A 23,907-nucleotide genomic window follows, 5' to 3' on the forward strand; every position below is an offset into this window, starting at 1 on the left:
AGGGGCGAGGATCGATGAGGCGTGACCGCAGAGCCATGACATTCCCGGCTTACTGGAGGGACAATGTGCACAGTAGGCAGAGGGATGTGCTAGGACCCCTGATCCAGCATTCAGGGGGTACCTACTTGGCCACAGGAACTGGGATAGGTCAATGTGGTTGCAACCATGAAAAGGTGAAGGCAACATGTATGACTCAGTAGGAACGTCTGCATTCTAGACTACATGGCCGACCTCTCGCGTTAGCTCTCCAGACCTCTCCCCCCTCCTCTGCCGCGTCCCCCGTGCTGGGGGGCCACCCAGTACCACCCGCAACGTGCTCCCTGGCTCTCCGCTTTCCTCTGGGTGTGCCCAACAGGGCACAGAGCTGGAAGAGAGTGGGGCCAGGGCATTTGTTTTCCCAGCTTCTCTGTAATTCGCAAAATCAAAATTCAAACCCAGACCTGCTCCAAAGCCCCCGCTTTGAACATTGGGGGGAAGTGCGTTGGTGAAAGATTCCAGCGGGTCTTGAAAGGCAAGTGTGCGATTTTTTCTGCTGGTTTTCGGGAGCTGGTTCCCTTTGGACACGTGTAGCCTGGGCCTGCTTGTCTTTTTAAACAAAAAGTCCCGCAAAGGAGATGTCCCCGCCAGACATTCCTGTCAGGGGACGGTGCCCATGTGCAAGAGCAAGCTTCAAAAACAAAACCAAAACAGAAAGCCAGAGCTATTCCAAGCCTCCGGCCCACATCGCGCCTGCGTCACGGGTCCCACATCTGCTGTTTCCTTTCTTAGTGCGTTAGCTGGCTGCGAGGGAGCATGCGCTATTGGTGATCAGAAGGCACATTCCGTGGAATTTCTTCAGCAAACGTATGCACCCCCCTCATCATGTTCCCAGACTGCTCTGCATGGTTCCCACCTCCCCCGTTCCTCCGAGCGCCCAGACACTGGTCCCCATTCTCCGCGCGTCAGAGGGGCCCTTTGTGGCTGCTCGCTGGGCGTAAAGGGCATCGCGGGGTCTGAGCCCCGCTCCAGGACTCCGGCCGGCCTTGTGCTGACGCCAGCTTGGGGGTGGGGGGGGAGGGGGGGAGGAGAACATGCTTTGTATTACAAGGATTCCAGAGATAAGATGCTTAGACTTCACAGGGCGGAGCAGAGCGCCGGTAGGACATGTGGGTGTGACCTGGGGATGCCTCGGCAGAGCCCTGATGGCCTCGGACATTAAGGTGGTTAGCCCACTCTGCGCCTGGCTTCGAACCCTTACTTAGACATTGTTCACTCTGGATTCTGGAGCGTCACCAAACTATAGCTTCTGCAAGGGACATAAACGAGTCACAGAGGGACAAAAACGCTACGATTCCACTCTCATGAGGGACTGGGAGCAGTCAGAGTCACAGGGACAGACACAGAATGGGGGTTGCCAGGCTGGGAGAGGAGTTAGTGTTTCATGGGAAGAGTTTCAGTTTTGCAAGATGACGTTCTAGAGATGGATGGTGGTGGTGGTTGCAGAACATGAATGTACGTCTCCCACTGAGCTGTAGGCTTAAAAATGGTGAAGATGGACCCTGGCTGGTGATGCTCAGTGGTTAGAGTGTTAACCTGTGCACAGGAGGGTCACCGGTACAATTCCCGGGCAAGAGCATGTATCTGGGTTGCCGGTAAGATCCCTGGCCTGGGTCACGCATGTGGGAGGCAAGCAATTGATGTGTCTCTCTCACATTGATGTTTCTCTCTCTCTCTCCCCGCCCTTCCACTCTCTCTAAAAATCAATGGGAAAAATATCCTCAGGTGAGGATTAAAAAAAAACGGTGAAGATGGCAAATTTTATGTTAGGTATGTTTTGTAATAATTAAGTATAAAAATGTTCTGAGAAAGGAGGAGACTAATGACTAGAATAAGGCCGCTGGAGAAAAACCGAGAGAACCAGAACTGCTGACCAGAGAGGAAGTTTCATTAAAGCTGCCGACAGAGGATGCGAATACCTGCCCCAGAGGCCATTTCCAGACCAAAGTGACCACTCGGCGTTTCCACTCGGAACTGACCCAGCCCTGGTTCAGCACACAGGCACCGAGGCCCACGGCAGGTCCTCTGGGCGCTGCTGGTTCAGAGGGAAACGTAGGTCTGCAGGGCAGTGAGAGGCACGGCCTGGGGCCTGGGCACCCCGTGCGCCCATGGCGTGCGCCCACTGCGTGCACCCACTGCGTGTACCCACTGCGTGCACCCACTGCGTGCACCCACGGCGCCTAAATGAAATCCCAGCCAGGGAGGCGTGCAGGAGGCAGCCTATCAACGTTTCTCTCATCGATGTCTCTCTCTAACCCTCTCCCTTCCTCGCTCTCTAAAAATCAGTAAAAGCATATTTTTAAAAAAATTATAGTAACTCGATAAAATTTTGAAGGCAGGCAAAGAAATGCCGCACAGGCCAGATTTCAGTCTGCGAGCAGCGGAGGGCGGGCACTGCAGGTCACCGCTGTGCAAAGGCCCAGGTCGGCGAGGCCCTGCTGACAGGCCGTTGTCTCCATCATAGGGCCCACAGGGTACCAGCGAGCAGCTTCCACGGTTTACCCGGGAGGTAGCGTCACAGGCGACTTGATAACAGAGGAAGGAGCCCACTCGGCCTGTTCCTGTCTATGGGGCTGTAACGGGGCGACAGGGCTAATGCTGGGGAGCAGGCGAGTCCCAGCCCCCCAAGGGCTCTCCGCTGGAGCACGGTTTCCTAAGAACGGTTACCCCCGTCACACACATGACCTCGGGGGCTGATCTCACAGTCAGACCTTTGTTAGTGCTAAACAGGCCGGTTTTGCCAACAACTACTTTACTGTGTCAACTACTTTGCTGCGAATAATTGTTTTGGGCTTAAATCACCCAAGGCTTTCTGCAAATGTTTCCACTTCCCGATTCAAGCGACCCCGTGTCCGGCGGGGGGGAGCTCTGTCATGTGTGTGCAGGGGAGTTCTGACTCCATCAGGCCTGGCTCCTCACGGCCCCTCTTCATACGTTTCTGAGTTTCACCCACCGGGTTCCTCGCCTGGAGAGCCTTCCCTTCTCAGTGCCCACGTCTGCTAGTTCTCTGATGAGGGAGCACGTCCCATATAACATGCGTGTATGTGTACATGTGTAGGCATGCACATGTGATACTTAGCATAGGAGTATATGCACATTGTTTCCAGCATACAGAAGGGTGGCGGGAGTGCTTTCCCTCTATAAGCAGGTCAGTGCACACCGGTTCCAGGCGCCTTCTGCCCGCTGTGTGCGTGTGAGGAGCCGCTACAAGGAAAAGACTGTCCCTGCTTTCATTCCTCTGACATTCATGGGAACCCATCACGGTACCTGACCCCCACACCAAGGCGCTCTGCCGGGAAGGCGGTGAGTCTTCCGGGAGATGTGCAAATAAGCCACAGCGACGGCCCCTGGGGCCATCGTGACGACAGAGGTTTACACGAAATACCCCGTGGACACCGAGGAAGCACGCCTCACTGCCCTGGGAGCGGGCCGGTGGCAGGGCACGGAGCTGGGACTTGCTGAGACAGGCAGCCGCCCGCTGCAGGGCCCGCGTGCCAACCTGGGAGGAAGGGACGCTGGACTTCCAACAGGAGGCTGGCAGGCTCGGGTCTGTCTCCCAGGAGGAGCACGCTAAGTGCCCGGCTCGCCTCCGTGGGCTCATGCGGGCCGGGACCAGTCACCATCTATCTACCGACGGCGCTCACGTTTGTTATCTCCAGTCCAGACGTCGCCCGGGCTCCAGACCCTGCCTCCCACAGCCTGCTGGCCCCCCAGCTTGATGTCCCACAGGCCCCGATGCCCCATCCATCCTTCCTACTCCCTTGTCTGGGCACACGGCACCCACGCAGGAGAATGAGCCACGCCTGGCGGGGCAGATCCTCCCTGTCCCAGGTCCTAATGACACAGTCCAGGCGAGGGGAGCCCTACGCATCCCCAGCAGGGGAAACGCTGTGGCCTCTCCCCTGCACTCACGCAACAGACGCCCGCCTCCCCCTCCCCTGATCTCCCAGCCCCGTGGTCGGCAAACTGCGGCTCGCAAACCACATGTGGCTCTTTGGCCCCTTGAGTGTGGCTCTTCCACAAAATGCCACGGCCTGGGCGAGTCTATTTTGAAGAAGTGGCGTTAGAAGAAGTTTAAGTTAAAAAAATTTGACTCTCAAAAGGAATTTCAATCGTTGTTCTGTTGATATTTGGCTCTGTTGACTAATGAGTTTGCCGACCACTGTCCCAGCCCAGCCTCCTTAGAGAATCCCTGGACATCTGACCACGCCACTCCCTTGCCTCAAAATTCTCCCCACATTCCCTCTGCTCCTCGGAATAAGACCAACCTCCTTAACGTGGCCGAGGAGCCCTGGGACCCACCCCCCACACCAGCCTCATTTCAGGCCACTCGCTCCTTTTTCTTTTACCGTAGGAGACGGCTCAGTTTCCAAAAGGTCCTTTCTGCCTCGGGGCTTCCTACACACGCCCCTGGGGGACTGGAATGGCCTCCCGCTCCCTCCCAGCCCCTTTCTGTTCATCCCACAGGGCGGCGCTCCCAGGGGTCTTCCTTCGGCAGCACCAGCCCAGCCCACGGCGGGCAGCACCACCACTGCCCCACACGCCGCCGCTAGGACCACCCCCACTGGGGTCTTTAATACCCAACCGCGGGCAAAGGGGGAAGGTCTAGGTCCCAACGGCAACGCGGGCCGCCTGTGCGCTGCTGGAACCCAGATCACTGGGCACAGCGGGCTCTCACGGCTGGGTTCAAAAAAGGGCGTGGCCTGAAGGGGCTGAGGCTGGAGGCAGAAAGTCTAGTTAGGGGCTGCTGTTTTTATTTTTTTTAATTAATTAATTTATTTATTTAGTTAGTTAGTTAATCCTCACTCGAGGATATTTCTCCATTGATTTTTAGGGAGAGTGAAAGAGAGGGAGAGACAGAGAGAAACATCAATGTGAGAGAAACACATCGATTGGTTGCCTCCTGCACAACCTGGACCAGGGCCATGGCCGGGGAAGAGCCTGCAACCGAGATGCGTGCCCCTGACTGGAACTGAACCCGGGACCCTTTGGCCTGGAGGCTGATGCTCTATGTACTCAGCCAAACCGGCTAAGGCAGGAGCTGCTGTTTTTATTTTGGTTTTTTTTTTAGAACAAAATCCCAGATGAGAGCTGACGAGGGTCTGAGCTAAAGCAGGAGCAATGGCAAGAGCCCGGACGTAAGCCCAGGCCTAGATGGTCAATTAATATTTGACAAAGGAGGCAAGAACCTACAGTGGGGTAATGACAGTATAGTCAGTGAAGGGCGTTGGGAAAATTGCGCAGATACATGCAAAAGAATGACACCTTTCTAAACCACCTTTCTACACCACATATAAGAAAGGACTCTTTTCATTAAAGACTTGAAACCATAAAACTCTTAGAAGAAAACATAGGCAGTCAAGTCTCTGATATTTCTGTTAGAAATATTTTTTCTGACATACCCCCTCGGGCAAAGGAAACAAAAGAAAAAATAAACAAATGGGACTACATCAAACTAAAACGTGTTTGCACAGCAAAGGAAACCATCAACAAAACTAAAGACAACCTATTAAATGGAAGAAGATATTTGCTAGTGACACAAAATTAATATCCACAATTTATAAAGAACTCAGACAATTCAATACCAAAAGATAAATAAATTACAAAATGGAGAGAGGACCTGATAGAGGACACACAGATGGCCAGTATTCACATGAAAAGATGCTCAACATCACTAGTCATCAGAGAGATGCAAATTAAAACCACAATGAGAAGCCACCTCACACCTGCCAGAATGGCTGTCATCAACAAATCAACAAACAACAAGTGTTGGCGAGGATGCGGAGAAAAGGGAGCCCTCGTGCACTGCTGGTGGGAATGCAGACGGGTGCAGCCACTGTGGAAAATGATATGGAGGTTCTTCAAAAAAGTTAAAATGGTCCTGGCAAGTGGTTCAGTTGGTTGGAGTGTCGTCCTGTGCACCAAAAGGTTTCAGGTTTGATTCCTGATCAGGGTACATACCTAGGTTATGGTTCAATCCCTGTCCGGAGGTAACCGATCTCTCTCTATATATATATCCCCCCCCACCCCCCCACCCCTGTCTCTCTCCCTTCCTCTATTTAAACATATCCTTGGGTGAGGATCACAACAACAACAACAAAAAATAATTAACAATGGAACTGTGTTATGGCGCAGAGATTACACTTCTGGGTATATAACTGAAGAAAGCCAAAACCCTGATTCAAAACAATATATGCCACCCCATGTTCATTATACGAGTAGTGTTATTTACCATAGCCAAGATATGGAAGCAACCCAAGTTGCTGGTCTGGTAACAACAGACGAGTGGATACAGACGATGTGGTACATATACACAATGAAATACTACTCAGCCATAAGAAAAGAATGGAATCTTACCATTTGTGTCAGACCTAGAGAGTATTGTGCTAAGTGAACTAAGTCAGTGGGAGAAAGACAAATAACATATGACTTCACTTATATGTGGGATCTAAAGAACAAAATAAGTGAACAAGCAAAACTGAAAATACTCATAGATGCAGACAACAGACTGAGGGCTGCCAGAGGGGAGGGGTGGTGGGGGCTGGGTGAGAGAGGTGAAGGGGTTATAAAGTACAAATTGGCAGTTACAGAACAGTCACGGGGATGTAAAGTACAGCATGGGGAGTATAGTCAATGGTGTTGTAATACCTATGAATGGTGCCAGGTGGGTGCTGGGAACATCAGAGGAAACACTTGGTAAAGTATACATTGTCTAACCACTGTGCTGTATACCTGATACTAATACAAACTAATATTGAAGGTAAATATATATATATATATATATACTAGAGGCCCGTTGCACGAATATTCGTGCAAGAATAGGCCTTCCTTCCCCTGGCTTAGCTCCTGGCTGCCCGGGAGCCTGCAAGTCCTCGCTCCTGGCAGAGCACCGCTCCTGTAGCTCCCTCCGCCCCCCTCCCTCCCTCTCATAGCAGGCATCCCACCCCACCTGCCTGCTCCAGGCCTGCGTATGCAAATTAACCCGAAATCTTTGTTGGGTTAATTTGCATACTTACGCCTGATTGGCTCATGGGCACGGAGGTACGGACAATTTGCATATTTCTCTTTTATTAGTGTAGATATATTTATAATAAATGTATAAGTTAGCAAAGAAAACATTAAGCCTCTCTTCTAGAATGGTCAAAGGACATGAATGAATAATTCAGGAAAGAGGGAGTAGAGATGGCTGAGAAACATAAAATGTTCAAATTCTCAAATAATGAAGAAATACACATTAAAACAACAATAATGTACATGTAAGACACCTCAAGCCTACCTATTTGATTGTAAATATTTAAAATAGACATAACATTCAACGTGTGCAGAGGGAGAGTACTAGGTGTACTGGTTAATAATGGCGGATTTTGTAATCAAAGAAAACACGATAATTTCAAGAGAAACATCAAAAGTGCTCTATTCAAAGTAATGTCCATCACTAGCTACACATTTCCCCAACTTTCAGGTAATTTGTGGAGACCGTCCCAATAGAACTTTTCTTGTTTTGAGACAAACAAGAGACCCAATTTTCCACTTCTTCGTACGTTTTGAAGTGCTGCTCAGAAAGTGCGTGTGCCATCGATCGGAACAAGTGGTGATCTGAAGGAGCAGGGTCTGGTGAATATGGTGGGTGGGTTAATACTTCCCAGGCAAGATCTGTTAACGTGTCTTTAACTGGTTTTGAAGTGTGTGATGGTGCGTCATCATGATGCAAAATTACTTTGCCGTGTCTTCTGGCACATTCTGGTGGTTTTACAATCAAAGAGTGGTTCAAATTGATTATATGTTGTCGGTAGCAATCAGTATTAATGGTGTCACCTGGTTTTAGAAGCTCATCATACACCACACCTTCCTGATCCCACCAAACGCAGAGCATTGTCTTCTTTCCGAAGCGATTTGGCCTTACTGTCGATGTTGATGGTTGACCTGGATCAACCCATGATTTTGTGCGTTTGGGATTCTCAATATAAATCCACTTTTCATTGCCAGCCACAATTGGATGCAAAAAGACTTTCTTTCATGCCGTTGAAGCAACATTTTACTGATGACTTTTCAGTTTTCCACTTGTCTTTCATTCAGTTGATGTGGCACCCATTTTCCTTCCTTTAAAATCTTTCCCATTGCTTGAAAACGATCGGAAATTGTTTGCTGAGCAACATTTAATCTTCCTGCAAGTTGTTTTTGAGTTTGACACACATCTTCATCCAATAATGCTTGTAATTGTTGGTCTTCAAACTTTTTCGGTTGACCTGGATGTTCTTTGTCTTTCACATCGAAATCATCACTTTTAAAGCGTTTAAACCAGCGTTCACACATATCCTGAGATGGAGCATGTTCACCATAAGTTTCCCGAAGTATACGATAACTTTTTCTTCAATATTAAGTAATGAATTAAAACTTCCCGCAAGTGCTCTTTTTTTGGCATGAAATTCGACATTTTTAAGTGTAAAAATATCTATGATGTTAACACCTTCAGAAAATATGACATATGAAGTTTTGAAGCTTGCTGTCAATACAACAAAATAGCATACATATCAAATTGCATATGTATCAACATATGTGTAACTCCATCTATTGAAAAAAATCCGCATTATTAACTGGTATACCTAGTATAGTGGTCGGCAAACTCATTAGTCAACAGAGCCAAATATCAACAGTACAACGATTGAAATTTCTTTTGAGAGCCAAATTTTTTAAACTTAAACTTCTTCTAACGCCACTTCTTCAAAATAGACTCGCCCAGGCTGTGGTATTTTGTGGAAGAGCCACACTCAAGGGGCCAAAGAGCTGCATGTGGCTCGCGAGCCGCAGTTTGCCGACCACGGACCTAGTATGACAGGCAGCTGGAACGCAGTGTAGCGATGCACCTGTGACCTTTGACTCTGATCCCACTGCTAGGAGTCTAAGCTAATGAAATTACCAGAAATATAGCAAAATGTAGATGTACAAATAAGTGACTCAGGAAATGTCTTACATTAAAATTAAGTAAATAAATAAAGCAGGAGCATGGATGTCAGAGATTTGGGAGTAGAATCTACCCAGCCGACTGAGATGGGCCATGTGTGAGGAAGCAGAGTCTGGGATGATTCCTGGGAAGCCCATGTTTTGAACAATTTTTTAAAAATCCTCACCAAAGGTTATGTTTTTATTGATTTTTATAGAGAGAAGAAGGGAGAGAGAGAGAAACATTGATGTGAAAGAGAAACATCAATCAGTTGCCCTCCCCATTACACATCCCGACCAGGGATTGAACCCATAACCTGGGTATGAGCCCTGACTGGGAATCAAACCCCTGACCATTCGGTGCACGGGACGACGCTCCCACCTGCTGAGCCACACAGGCCAGGGCTGAACATTCTTAACTGCTCTACACTGCAGGGATTCATTGGAAATAGGTTCCATCCGCCAACTGGACTTACAGGCCTTAAAACTGACCTGACCGTTCCTATCCTCAGTCCTTTTCACTGTGAGCGGGCCCCTGTCCTTGCAGGTGATGTGTGGGGACCGTTTGCAGTCCAGGACGGTGATGCACAGGACGACGGTGCCCAGGATGAAGGACACACCCGGTCCTGGACCACGTAGCAGTAAGCGCACCATCTGGCCGCCGCCCTGAGGCCAGCATGGCCGGTTCTCCCTCCTGCAGGTGCCCAGCGCCTCCTGGCAGACTCCCCCGGGCCAGGCTCTGGGCTCAGAGCGCTTGCCCTCCGGCAGCATCCAAGCCTGTGAGTCAAATCCGTGCCTACACAGTGCGGGTAGTTTATAAAAGACAGAGCGTTTAGATCTTTTCCAGAAAGCTGGCCGAATAGCCATGCTACTGCATTTTTTTATTTTATTTTTTTAGGACACAACTAAGTACTCTGCAGAAATGTGGTTTTCCAAACCCACAGTATTTTCCAGTAAAGATACAGCTTACGAGGAAACAAAGTTAGAAGGATGCCCATCTAACTCTTTAGTTACAAAGTAAGCACTCGGAAGAAAGAGAAACTCTTCTAAAGAACTCTTCCTTTAAGACCAACCACCAAGCGGGTGTGCCTGGCGCCTCCTGGCACCTCGGACGCCCGGTGCTGCCCGCCCGGCCTCGCAGCAAAGGCGCTGTGTCAGCATGCTACTGAATTCACGTCAGAGTCCAGTGAGAAAAACATGAAGCTCTGGGAGGGTTTTATTGATAATAAAATTACAGCGTTTAGAATTTACAGCATACTTCTTTTTATTACCGATGTTTCTGACGTCATTTAAAACATCTTGCTAATCCTAGACAGCCTCTATCAATGAGCTAGGATTTTAAAAGGGGAATAATAATATTTCTCCTGAAAAAGATTTTTTGCATGTAGTACAAAATACCCTTGATTTTAAGTGCTAGGAGAAAGTAACTCCTTACTGGTAAAGCAATACTTTTCCACGCTTTCCGTGGTTAAGGCTTTCACGCTACCAGGTTTATAGCGCCAACAGACTGTAACAGTAGAAACGAGAGGTTATTTCTCTTTTCTGACCCACCCTCCACTCCACTAAAATGTGTATTTTGTTAAGAGACTATAGGGAAAGGCTTATACTATCTCAGAAATTAACAATAACCAACGAATGGTTACTTTTTAAACACAGTTTCTTCAACTTTCCACCAAAATGCCCGGGTTTGTTTACAATGTCATAAATGCTTGTGGTTTGGCTATAAAATAAATTCCTTGCGGGTGGAGCACCAGGTGCACCAGTGAGAAGCGGCCGCCCGGCACGGCGCTGGCCCTGCCCGAGTCTGCCCTCTCGCAAAGCCCGGGGGGCCTCCCGTCACCAGGGCGGGTGCAGAGGGGGGTGAAGACACTCCCTGCGGCTGAGTTCAGAGGACCGCCTTCCCCGAGTTCCTGGACCCTGCTTTCCATCCAACTCGCTGCCAACTTGAAAAGTCTGTCCCCGCGTTAAGAGGAAGTCATCTGTATTACAGATGCCAAACGCTGTTTAAGATTTTAAATACATCATTCCCAATTCCCCACACAGAAGTGCTTGGAAACGAACACTATTTTCCATTTCAAAACTAGGAAATAAGTCAATGGCCAATAGCGCAAAAGATGATGGAAGTGATTTCAACATGCGCCTGAGAGCAGCAGGAAGCGGGACTTGACCCGCCGTGGTGATTCGAGGAGCACCTGCAGGAGAAGGCGGGTATCAGGGAACGTCTAGATACACGATGGACAGGCGTTGGAAGGAACATAATCAAGTCCCTCATGGCGCCTTCCAAGGCAAAGGAAAAAGAGGTGATTAGTCAGACTCATACCCTTTAAGGCAATGACCAACTTCCAAGTTACTGCAATGCTGAAATGTGTTGCAGGAGGGCTGGGGTGATTTACAGCATGACAGTACAGATTACCATTGTGTTATTTATAATCTGACAGGGTTCTGCTCAAAAGGAAAAGTAAGAAAAGAAAGGGTTTAGCCATGGTACATGTAAACAAACAAGAATTTTAGATGAAAATCAGTAGGAGGTTAAGAATGTGAGGTGGCCGACAAAAGAGCAAATGTGATCTTGGGCTGCATTAGTAGAAATATAAACTATAGAATAAGGGAGGTGAAGGATCCTGTTCTCCTCTGCTCTGTTTCAAAATCCTACCTGGGCCGAAACCGGTTTGGCTCAGTGGATGGAGCGTCGGCCTGCGGACTGAGGGGTCCCGGGTTCGATTCCGGTCAAGGGCATATACCTTGGTTGCGGGCACATCCCCAGTAGGGGGTGTGCAGGAGGCAGCTGGTCGATGTTTCTCTCTCATCGATGTTTCTAGCTCTCTGTCCCTCTCTCTTCCTCACTGTAATAAATCAATAAAATATATTTAAAAAAAAAAATCCTACCTGGGATACCACAATCGGTTGTGTCAAGTTTTAAAAGGCCTACAGACAGAAGAAAAGTATAGCTATGGCAAACGAGGGTGATTAAGGATCTAAAACTGTGTCTTGAGGGGAATTTTTTAAAAATATAATTTTATTGATTTCAGAGAGGAAGGGAGAGGGAAAGAGAGACAGAAACATCAATGATGAGAGAGAATCATTGATTGGCTACCTCTGGCATGTTCCCCACTGGGGATGGAGCCCGCAACCTGGGCATGTGCCCTGACTGGGAATCAAACTGTGACCTCCTGGTCCATAGGTTGACACTCAACCACTGAGCCATGCCAGCCAGGCAGTTTTTGGTTTTCTTAAGCATCCCAGAGGTGCAGGGCACGTGCAGGAGGCAACCTATCGATGTGTTTCTCTCACATCGATGTTTCTCTCTGTCTTTCCCTCTCTCTTCCACTCTCTCTAAAATCAATGGGAAAATATCCTTGGGTGAGGATTAAAAAAGAAAAACTAAAGTAAACGAGGAGATGAGATGATCTGTTAGGGCCCTTCAAATGCTGAGAGTCTTATAACCTATGGCAACGAAGCAAGGGTGTGCTTTGTCACTTTGGTGAGCTGTGACAGGGGCACGTAAGTGTTGAAAGTGAAACGGAATGGCAACATTTTGTTCTTCCCACCTGCTCCTCTTTCATCCAGGGCCTTAATTCCCTATTCTTTTTACTAGCAAGGTGTAATACAAAGAGCGGGTATTTAGATTTCACAAACTGCAGACTGATTTCTCAAAAGTGTTAAACCCTGAGTTACAATATAACCCAGCAATTCCACTCCTAGGTATCAACCCAAAAGAAATGAAAATATCCGTCCACACAAAAACTTGTCCACGAACGTTCCTAGCAGAATTATTCATGATCGTCAGAAAGTGGAATCACCCCACATGTCCATCGACTGACGAAGGATGAACAAAATGTGGCCGACCCATCCGATGGGAGGTTATTTGGCCAGAAGAAGGAATGAAGTACTCACGTCAAGAGGCTACAGCTTGGATGAACCTGAAAACAAGATGCTCTGTCAAAGAAGCCAGACACAAAAGGCCAATGATTGCAAGGTTCCATTTACATTAAACACCCAGGATCTAACTTAGAGACAGAAAGTAGATTTGTGGTCATCAGAGTCTAAGGTGATGGGGGAATGGGAGTAACTGCTCCTAGGTACTGGGGTCTCTATCCAGAGTGATAAAAAATGTCCTAGAATTAGAAATGTGGATGCTTGCACGATGCTGTGAATATACTGGAAGCCACTTCACTGTATACTTTAAAGGGGTGAAATTTTATGGTATGTGACTATCTCAACAACTAGAGGCCCGATGCATGAAATTCGTGCATGGGTAGGGTCCCGAGGCCTGGCCGGCCATCAGGGCCGATTGGGGCCTGCCAGCTGCCGGCCGGGGCCTTCCTTCGTTCCGCGCCGCCCCCTGGTGGTCAACACATGTCACAGCAAGCAATCGAGCTCCCGGTCTCCCAAACTCCTGAGGGGACACCTTGCATATTAGCCTTTTATATATATATATGCTGTTATTAAAACAAAGTCACACTGGTATCTAAGCCTTAGCAGTTGTGTGGCCTTATAAATTTACACACTTCCCTGAGCCTCATATATAAAAAATGATGGTGAGACTGCCTCCCTCAAAGGGAGGCCTTGAAGAAAGTATGGAGGAAAGGATGGTATTTTCCAAGCTGTAAATTGGCTGACAAATGATAGCTTTTTCCACTTTTCAACTGCTGTCGGTTTTCTTAGAGCAATAAAGGAAGTTTGTGATTTCCAGCTCACTTGACAAAGTTCTAAACACGGAAGAAAAACACCGCACAGACTCTCTGCTTCTGTGAGAAAGCTAGTATCTACACGCTGAGAATGGCTAGTCTTTCGGGAGACGAGAAGCTGCCAGACTTTACGTGGAGCATCAATGACAAAGGAAGTAGGAGAAATAGCAAGGAAAAGAGCACAAGGCGAAGACAGAAATGTCATTCATGAGGACAAAATTCCCTCCTGCTCCCGTCTCATTTAGATACGATCTTCTATCTTGAGCATGCTCAGTGTGCCCGTTGTCCAAACGGTAAGTATGGGTTGTATTGTCTGAAGCTAATAAGTAACTATGACTTTTTAGTTCCTGTCACTACCAAAAGCATGGAGCTGTACTCAACATATGAAAATTCATGAGTTCATACAGTATGCTGTGTAGTCTTGCCATTGTAATGTAAATCTATTTTAAAAAGTGTTTCAATGCAGCTGATAAAAAAAAAATCCAAATGTTCCGTTTAGCTCTTGGTGGAATGGTGTTTCTGCGATCCAATGTCTTAATTGAATCACCATAGTAATTAACTGAATTGTATTTATTTACATTTTCACTTAATGGGAGCCTCTTAAAATGAATAATCTCACATCAAAACATCTGTTGCTTAAGACATCACCCGTGAGCATTCATTTCTGCCCCACAGACGACTCTGGCTTTAAGCTGTCTTCAGAAGGTAACCCAAAAATAATAACAAGAGCTATGAACTTTTTGAGAAAAGTAATTCAACAGTCACGATTCACTCCTTGTGTTTTGAAGTGATCTTATTGTTTGCCTCTGGCTGAGGTGATTTTTCTTTAAACGGATACATACAATAGGTAAGAGTTGGTTTTTACTTTCTCTTAGACAGGATTACCAGTAAAATATCTTACCAATATCTCTAAACTAGCAAATAACATGAGAGGGCAGAAAATAAAATAAAAAACACTCATGAATATGTATGTTTAGGTCAACCCTCTGACTGAACTATTTAGGAACAATATGACCAGGCCTCCCTATCAGCGGCTCCAATAAAAACATCGAGGCTCACTCCATAACCTAAATCAAACTGTCAACATATATGACCACACAGTAATTTTTTAAAAGCCTCCATGCCTGGACTGCCGAATCTCAGAGGGGAGGCGGGGGAGGGTGGGTGGGTGGGAAATGATAAAAAAAAAACCAACCAAACTCCAAAACCTCTATGCCTGGAAATCATTTAACATAATTTTTCAGCCGCATGCCTTGCACAACTAACACAGAGGGAATTCTACCATAAACACGTAGGAGGGGGTACTACCGTTTACATTAAATACAGTAATTCAAATATGATTGATTATAAGTCGATTAAGAAAAGTATTCAAAATCTATTGGAGAATAACACCGTTCGCGTGACTAAACTATGGGGGATTCCAGCGGCCAGCTGAGTTCCAAATACCCTCCATCTGCCTTCCCACCTTCTGAGGATCAAAACACACGGGGGTTCTGCTCTGGGAAACGGGTGTCCAATTGGAAGGGAGTCAACACTTTCATCCCACTGTAGCGGGGAGGGCGTTACTAAGGTAGGGAAGGCCCCGTGGGATTCATATGAAAATTATAAGCAGCCAAAACCGCTTCCATGAAAAGGTGATATCCCACCAGAGATGAAAATACCATTATAGAGGATGCATCAGCACACTCACTAATATCAACCGCTACAGCTAATACCCCCTACTGCAAACAGGTGTTAAATGGCTCGAAAAATTCCCCTAAATCACAGTTGCAAAATAAATAGCTTGAGTTGTCAAAGCATCTAGAATTCCAAAAGATTCCAACTGCACTCCAGACAAATCCTAAAAAAAACAACACACACACACACACACCAACAACAATACACACTTTTTTTCCTTTACAAACTTTTGGGGCTCTCTGATAAAGCAATCAATCCAAGATATGTATAAAAAAAAATCATGTCGTTTGTGCATGAACTACCACACATCGTGTTCTGATAAAATAGGTGGTGTGCCGTGGGCATCTTTCTCAACCTTACCAGGGAGAGTAAACATTTTAAAGATGCCATATTGGTAGCTATTAATGTTTACTTCCTGTTAAAAAAAAAGAATTAAATTTTTTTTTAAAAATCGATCACTGTGTGAGCAAAATAAGTGGAAACACTTTTAAGGCAGGTCCGCTTTGCCTGCGCATCTAGATGGCATGAAGCTGGGATGATCTCATCCACGGGGAACCGAATGGATTCTGAGGGTCCATCCGCAACAAATGTGCGTGCATCCCCGCGGCACTGTCGTGTTATTAAGTGATTTGTTTGCCGAGTTCTCCATCTAGACCTTTCCAACCAGATGGGAGCGCGGAAGCCGAACGCCACCGGCCCCGGAGCCCCCGGGCGGCCGGGCCTCCCCACGCGCTGCGGCGGGTGCGCTCGTGCGGGAGGCGCCCCGACCAGCCGGTCCCGCGCGCGCTGGCCGGAGCCGGGCGGCGGCGGCGGCGGGCAGGGGCGCGGGGAGCGCGGCCCGGGCCCGCGGCCCAGCACAATGCGTCCCGGCGGCGGGAACCGCGCGCCCCTCCGCCGCAACTTTGCGCGGCCTCCTCCCCGGCCGCCCGGCCTCTCCCCTCGGCCCGGCCCCGCCGCGGCCCCCGCCCCCGCCCCCGCCGCCGCTCACCGTTGCAGAACTGGAGCAGCGAGGACGTGTCGTACAGGCTGCTGTAGCTCGAGAAGCCGTCCTCCATGCTGAGGCCGCCGGGCAGCGCCCGCTCCCCCGGCCCGGCCGCGCCGCCGCCGCCGATCACCCCACACGGAGCCGCCCGAGCCGCGGCCAGCGCTGGCGCTGGGGCGGCCCTGCTGTGGCGGCTGCTGCCGGTTACCACGGCAACCCCGGGCCCGCCGCCGCGCACGCCAGCGCGAGTTCTGGCCGCCAGGGGGCGCCCGCGGCGGGGACGTGGCCGGGCGGGGCCGGGCGGGCGGGGCCGGGGGCGGAGTCGGGGTCGGGGTCGAGCCGGTCCAGTGCCCAGAGAGGAGGGAGGGCGCGGGGCCGGCGGGCGGGGATGCTGCGGGGGCTCCGCGGCCAGGCCCGCCTCCTCTACAGGGAGGCCGAAGCGTGGGGGACGCGGGGACAAAGGCGAGCGGGGAGGGCGGCGGCGGCGACGCGGGAGGGGCGGGGAACCCTCCCGCGGACCCTACACTCCCTTCGGGCCAGGGCAGCCCCTCCTGCGGACGCCAAAGCCCGCGCTCCCTGGAGGCGCTGTCCTCTGGCAGCTGCAGGACCAAACATGGACAACTTGCAGCCCAATTCAGCTGCCTTTCCACCCCGGAGCAGCTCCGCTCTGGGCCGCGTCCTGCGAGGCGGGCCCCGCGGTCCCCACGGTCTTCCTTGCAGCAGGGCCCGCCTCCGGGGAGAGGGAGCGCCGGGTTCCTAACTCCGCTGGAAGCTTCGCTCACCAGTGGCAAAGGATGCGGCTTCCCACTTTAAACAGCACCAAGTCTGGGCCTTCACAGGAGTGAAAACATCTGCTTTGTGCGCTCCGCCTCCATCAGCCCCCGGGGTGTGGGGGGGGGGGACTTGCTACATTACACACTAGTTAACTTGTTACGGGACCCCAGGAAATCAGGATTGATTCTATCTCAGAAGGAGAAACACACACGCGCACGGGTGTGTAACTTTTCCAGTCCACCCATGCACAGGCGACCCTGTGAGTTGCATTGCCCATGGCCTGGAGTCAAGGCGCTGGCAACAAGGAATCCGAGAGTCCGCGGATTGGACCATCTCCTGGCCGCACAGCCAAATCGGAGTGGCTTCGAATTGTAGGTTGGACACAGGTGAAATGGAGATGGAGTCAACAGTTCCTCTTGGGAAAATCTGTGCTCCTCCCCGTGGTTCCGAGATGGAGGGAGGCCTGTGTTCCCCAGCAGAAGGCAGGGTGAGGCCCGGGGCTCTGTGGCCCTGTGTGGCACATTTGGCTCCCGGGTTGGCCACGTCTGCCATTGGATGCCGAAGGCAGAGGGAATGGTGGGAGTCCTTGTCAGAGAGACCAAGCCCAGAAGACAAGAGGGATTGTGGAGGAGAAAGGGACATGTAGGAGGCGGAAGGGCTACAGGTGCCGTTGGCTGGACTGTGGCCTGGTATTGGAAGGACGATGTTAGTGATGGCGAAGGAAGGGAGCAGGGCCTGCTGAGGGCCAAGGGCTGATGGGACAGGACTGGACAGCTTGTCTGGCGGGCAGCGGGAAATCAGAGTGGACAGAGAGACGGGGTCAGGTGGGAGGCCTGGCAGCGGGTGGAGGGAGGCAGGCGGTCTGCACGCAGGTACGTGGCTGAGCAGAGCACTGTTGGGGAGATGAGTGTGAGTGTGAGCTGGACTTGCAGGGGCCAGTGCCCGGAGCCGGAGCAGCCGAGTGTCTGCGTCGCTCCCGAAGTGGGGCACGGAGGCACGGGCAGCCAGAGGGACTGAGGGCCGAGCCAGAGGACCACACAGCTGGAGAGTCAGAAAGGCAGAGAGGGGACAGCAGCCGCCCATTAGAAATGCCCTGTGGCTCCTGGAGGGGCCAGACCCGCTCCCCAGTGAAAGAAAGGGGACTTGGGCGCTGTTGGCAAAGAGGTGTGAGGGGGCTGCCTGAGGGGGAGGACGGAGGAAGGTCGGCAGGAGCTGGGCAGAGCCTGGGAAAGGGAAGAGGGCACAGTCAGAGGGGCACGGGAGTCAGCCACGGGTGCAACCCAGTAAGCTAAGAGCTCAGAAAGCTGCAAAGAGGCAGGCTTTGCCCTAGGCGGTGTGGCTCAGTGGATAGAGCGTTGGCCTGGGGACCGAAAGGTCCCAGGTTCGATTCTGGTCCAGGGCACATGCCCGGGTTGTGGGTTTGATCCCCGGTGGGGGACTTGATTCTCTCTCATCGTGGATGTTGTTATCTCTCTATCCCTCTTCCTTCCTCTCTGAAAACTATATATATATATATTATATATATATATTTTTTTTTTTAAAGAGGTGGGCCTTGTCACGGAACAGTCCAGGAGGGCGAGGCCGGGGAAGGCCCTTCCGCCTGGTGGCCGGGGCTTGCCGGTGACCTGGAGCATCTTAGTGGCCCTGGGCTCAGGAGCAGGGCCTCCGGGCAGTGAAGGGGGGGTACACGCATATGCACATTGGAGAACTTCTGGCAGGAAAGGAAATGGGCCCAGCACAGAGGGCAGGGGTGCCAGAGGGTTACATAGGTGCCCCCCCCAGAGTACTGAAGGACCCCCTGCACCTCGAAGGCAAGAGGCATGTGTGATGGAGAAGGGGCTTTTGAAAGGTGAAACTTAACACAGCGACTCATTTGAACTTGGCCCTTCTCTGTTTTCTCACTCCGCACCCCTCCGCTTCCGGTCCGATCTTTACACTCTCCCGACTCCACTTGATGATTTTATGTGTCAGGAAACATTGGATAATTGATATAAAAAGCTGAACCACATAGCATCTTGACCTTGGAAAGGAAATGAGAACCATGAGTAAATGAGTAGGCGATGGTTCTCTTTAAGAATGTTGGTATTGTTGGTTTGTAATGTTAAAGGTAGATATTTGGTGACACCCCCCCCCCCCAACTACAAGAGGCGAGGGAATAAAGAAAATTCATAAATGGGACAGGGTGAAAAGTTCAGCTGGGCATTTCTTTAGTGGTTCTCAACCTTCCTAATGCCGTGACCCTTTAATACAGCTCCTCATGTTGTGGTGACCCCCAACCATAAAATTATTTTCGTTGCTACTTCATAACCGTAATTTTGCTACTGTTATGAATCGTAATGTAAATATCTGTGTTTTCCAATGGTCTTAGGCGACCCTGCTAGCGGTTCTCAACCTGTGGGTCGCGATATTTACATTACGATTCATTAACAGTAGCAAAATTACAGTTATGAAGTAGCAACGAAAATAATTTTATGGTTGGGGGTCACCACAACATGAGGAACTGTAGTAAAGGGTCGCGGCATTAGGAAGGTTGAGAACCACTGCGTTAGAAGGTTTTACGTCCACTAGAGCAAGATGACAAATAACAATTAAGAACTCAGTCCACTTGCTTTGAGACGATAAAGATCATTATCACGCTCTTAACCTAGAGTATTGGACAACTATGTTTTCCCCACAATAGTAAAAGTGTACTCTAAACACACACACACACACACACACACACACAACAGCAAGATTTAGTATAATTATAAGGATATGCATGTTAAATCAATTAGGTATAATCTACACAGCATTAAAAAAAAAATTATGGAGAAAGTTCAAGAAAAATCCCTGAAAACTTAGTTAATAATGTGAGATTTTGTGCCCAAACATTTTTTAAAATATATTTTTTATTTATTTCAGAGAGGAAGGAAGAGAGAGAGAGAGAGAGAGAGAGAGAGAAACATCAATGATGAGAGAGAATCATTGATCAGCTGCCTCCTACACGCCCCACACTGGGGACCAAGCCCACAACCCAGGCATGTGCCCTGACCGGGAATAGAACCATGACCTCCTAGTTCATAGGTTGATGTTCAACCACTGAGCCACGCCGGCCAGGCTTGTCCAAACATTTTAACAGATCGTTAGTCTACATCATTTTGAGATAACTTATGGCCTGAGTCCAGAGAACGTTGTCATTGTAACAAGGAACGTGAGCTCTCTGGGACAATATGACCACAGTGTTCCATGCACGACATGCACCCTTGTGCAACCTGCGGAAAGGAGAAAAGGAAGTGGGGGCCCTGTCGCCTTCATTCACCGAGAAGTAATACAATTGCCCAGAAGCATGATCGATCGTCTATTGTTTAACTCAACATTCCTCCAAACATAGTTGCCCAGTGATCGTGGGGCTGGGATACACTCCCGGCAGGTGGCTGTGAAGTCGATTTAAATAGTCGCATCAGCACTTTAAACAATGAAATAGAAAATTCCACTCCGGGTCCCTCCCCAAAGGAAGTGAAAGCAGGGCCTCAAAGATATCCTGTACCCCCATGTTCATAGCAGCACTAGTCGCAATAGCCAACTTGTGGGACCACCCCAAGTGCCCACGGATGGAGAAATGGGTAAGCAAGAGGCGCTCCAGCTGCACGATGGGGCACTGGTCCGTCTCACGAAGGAAGGAAACGGGCACGTTCTACAACGTGGATGGGCCTGAGGACCCAGTGCCGAATGGAATAAGCTGTCCCAAAGCGACAGATCCTGTCCGATTCCACCTCTATGAGATCCTAGAGCTGTCAAACCCATAGAGACAGAGAGGAGAGAGGTGGCTGCCAGAGGCTGGGGGAGGGAGGGCTCGTGGGGACAAGTTTCCGTTCTGGAGATGATGGTAGTGATGGTGGCACAACAAAGGCAAATGTGCCGAAACCGGTTTGGCTCAGTGGATAGAGCGTCGGTCTGTGGACTGAAAGGTCCCAGGTTTGATTCTGGTCAAGGGCATGTACATTGGTTGCAGGCACATCCCCGGTATGGGGTGTGCAGGAGGCAGCTGGTCGATGTTTCTTTCTCATCGATGTTTCTAGCTCTCTGTCCCTCTCCCTTCCTCTCTGTAAAAAATCAATAAAATATATATATATAAAAAAGAATTTTAAAAAAAACCACAAAGGCAAATGTACTTGGTGCCACTGAACCACACACTTAAAAATGGTGAAAGCCCAGCTGGCGTGGCTCCGTGGTTGAGCGTCGATCTATGAACCCGAAGGTCACAGTTCGATTCCTGGTCAGGGCACATGCCCGGGTTGCGGGCTCGATCCCCAGTGGGGGACGCGCAGGAGGCAGCCGATCAATGATTCTCTCTCATCATTGATGTTTCTATCGCTCTTTCCCTCTCCCTTCCTCTCTGAAATCAATAAAATGACATTTAAAAAAAAAGAGTTAAAATAGCAAACGTTATGCTATCTATAGTTTAACACACACACACGCACACACACGCACACACACACACACACAGAAGAACTGTAACAGGAAACGTCAGAGTGCACGGAGCAGAGTAAGAACAAGTATTTTGCTCGAAGGATCGTCTTCACTTGAAATGTCTGTGCGCTGCGCGGTGATGTCAGGTGCATTTCTCCCTATGGGTCCCCGAGTCTGGGAAAACATTCAGGCGTAGAGAGTCATACAAGTACGGGGGTCGTTACACATTGTAGTGTAGTGAAACCAAAGAGAGGGGTTCAGATGAGTGGGGGGCGTCTGGGTTGGGCTGAGCAGGGGCAGGGGGAACAGGTAGCAGGGGACAAAGAGCAGGAGCCACAGGCAGCGCCGGCCTAGCTGAGGGACCCGGGAGAAGACAGGCTAAGGAGGAAGTGGCCTGTTCGCGAGGGGGCTCCGAGTTGATTCTAAAAGCAAAGGGAACTTGCCTTCGTTAATATTAGGGGTTACATTGTGTCCTCCCCGCCCTGTCCCCCCACCACACACACAAATTCATGCGTGGAAGCACTAGCCCCTCGTCCTTTAAAATGATTTGGAAATGGGGTTTTTACACAGGTGATCTGGTTAAAGTGAGGTCCCTATGGCGGGCACTAATCCAACATGGCTGGTGTAATACGAGAGGAATTTAGGACACACACAGGGATGACCCGTGAAGACGCCGGGAGGGGACGGCCATCCAAGGAGCTTGGCCTGGGCTAGATCTTTCCCTCGGAAGGCAGCACCCCACCCTGATGCGGGGTGCCCAGCCTCCAGCTCTGTGGGACAAGGCGTTTCTGAGCTGAAGGCTCCCCGTTCGCGGCCCGTGTGACAGCAGCCCTCGCAGACGAATGCAGCTAGTCTGGCTCTGTCACAGCGTCGGGACACCGCTCGTTACCGACGGTAAAAGATAGCGTCTGCTTTCTCGAGATAAGATCGTCACTCTATAAAATGAGAGGTAATCACAGACTCCTAGCATCAGTAGAGAACGTGAAATCCAGTGGCCCCCAGCCCTCCAGCCCGCCCAGCTGTGCATGGCTGCAGCCTCCCTGGCGCCTGGGCACGCAGGCCGGCGCCGAGTTGAAGAGCCTGCATCGTTAAGAAGGTAGTTGGGTATTTTTATCCCAAACCGTCCTTCCCAAAGCACCCTTCCCGGATCCTCCTTCTGTCGGGTCGATTTCACCTCCCTCGGTCCTGGTGCGGGCTTTGGTCTGCTCTGAAACGTTGCGGGAACAGCCCGTGTCCCGGTTTCCACAGCCCTGGGCGGTTAACTCGCCCGAAGAGGGCTGAATGAGGTCATTTCACCCTCTGTCGCCTACCCCACGAAGCGCAAGCATCTTGGCTCAGACTTCAAGTCTGTGTTCCTGCCGCAAATGCTGTCTTTGGCATCTGCCACGCTCCTGCCACGCCGCGCTACCAGCAACGCCTCCTCGCGATGCTCAGACACGCCATGTCCTCGAATGCCGGGGACCCCCGCCCTGAGTGCCCGCCTTCCCGCCCGCCGGCGTAGAAGCTGCCCATCATCGGCATGAACTTGGCGGCCTCTGTGGTCATGAGCGATGCTGTCTGCTGCACCCCCACACCTGCTGGCACTTTACTGTACCCCTATGTCAGCCCTGTGTCAACCCACCTTGCCTGGGGGAACTGGTGTGTGTGCGCGTGTCTTCCAGGAGATTAATGGTTTTAGGCTCTACAGCATCGGCTGTAGATTAATGGTCCGATGGTCTTAGGCTCTACAGCAGCGGCTCTCAACCTGTGGGTCGTGACTCACAGGTTGAGAACCGCTAGCAGGGTCGCCTAAGACCATCGGAAAACACAGATATTTACATTATGATTCATTAACAGTAGCAAAATTACAGTTATGAAGCAGCAACGAAAATAATTTTATGGTTGGGGGTCACCACAACATGAGGAACTGTATTAAAGGGTCGCGGCATTAGAAAGGTTGAGAACCACTGCTCGGGACAAAAGCAGTTGCCCATTACAACACAACAGGCTTTCCACTGCCTAGAAAGCTCCTGTCTTCTCCAGGTAAAGTTCTCCATTTCCTCCCTACCCATCGTGTGACAGTTTCTAGACCTTCCCCCCCCCCCCCCCCCCCGGCCCCGCCTTCATCTGCATAGATGCCCACCCCACGCCATGGACCTCTTTTCTACTGGATCCTGGTACCCAGAACTGAAAACAATAACCTTGGAGGACTGAGCCCGGCGGCATTTCCCTTTAATAACTTGGATATTATGTTTCTTTTGATGCAATTGAAGTTTGTATCGATGTCTTTTGAGCCGCCAGGATATATACTGTCAGCTCCTTTGAAACTTCCCATCAATTACAAACTGATCAGTCTTGGCAAATGAACTGCGGTTGGGTCTT

At 50.1% G+C, this 23,907-nt stretch overlaps 1 protein-coding gene across 2 annotated transcripts in view; it reads right to left on the reverse strand.

Annotated features, from left to right (window-relative positions):
• EML1 (EMAP like 1) overlaps window positions 1-23,907 on the reverse strand; it is a 149,243-nt gene that overhangs the window by 89,583 nt on the left and 35,753 nt on the right. The window contains exon 1 of one of the 2 annotated variants that reach the window (XM_079769027.1): window positions 16,330-16,513. The exons of the other annotated variant lie outside the window; for it this stretch is intronic. Coding sequence (XP_079625153.1) covers window positions 16,330-16,396 — 67 coding nt within the window. The 5' untranslated portion in view covers window positions 16,397-16,513. Of the gene's footprint in view, window positions 1-16,329; window positions 16,514-23,907 lie in introns of those variants that run through there. 2 annotated transcript variants of the gene reach the window in all.

Source organism: Cnephaeus nilssonii (genome assembly GCF_951640355.1).
Source record: "Cnephaeus nilssonii genome assembly, chromosome: 4".
NCBI classification, from domain to species: Eukaryota; Metazoa; Chordata; class Mammalia; order Chiroptera; family Vespertilionidae; genus Cnephaeus; species Cnephaeus nilssonii.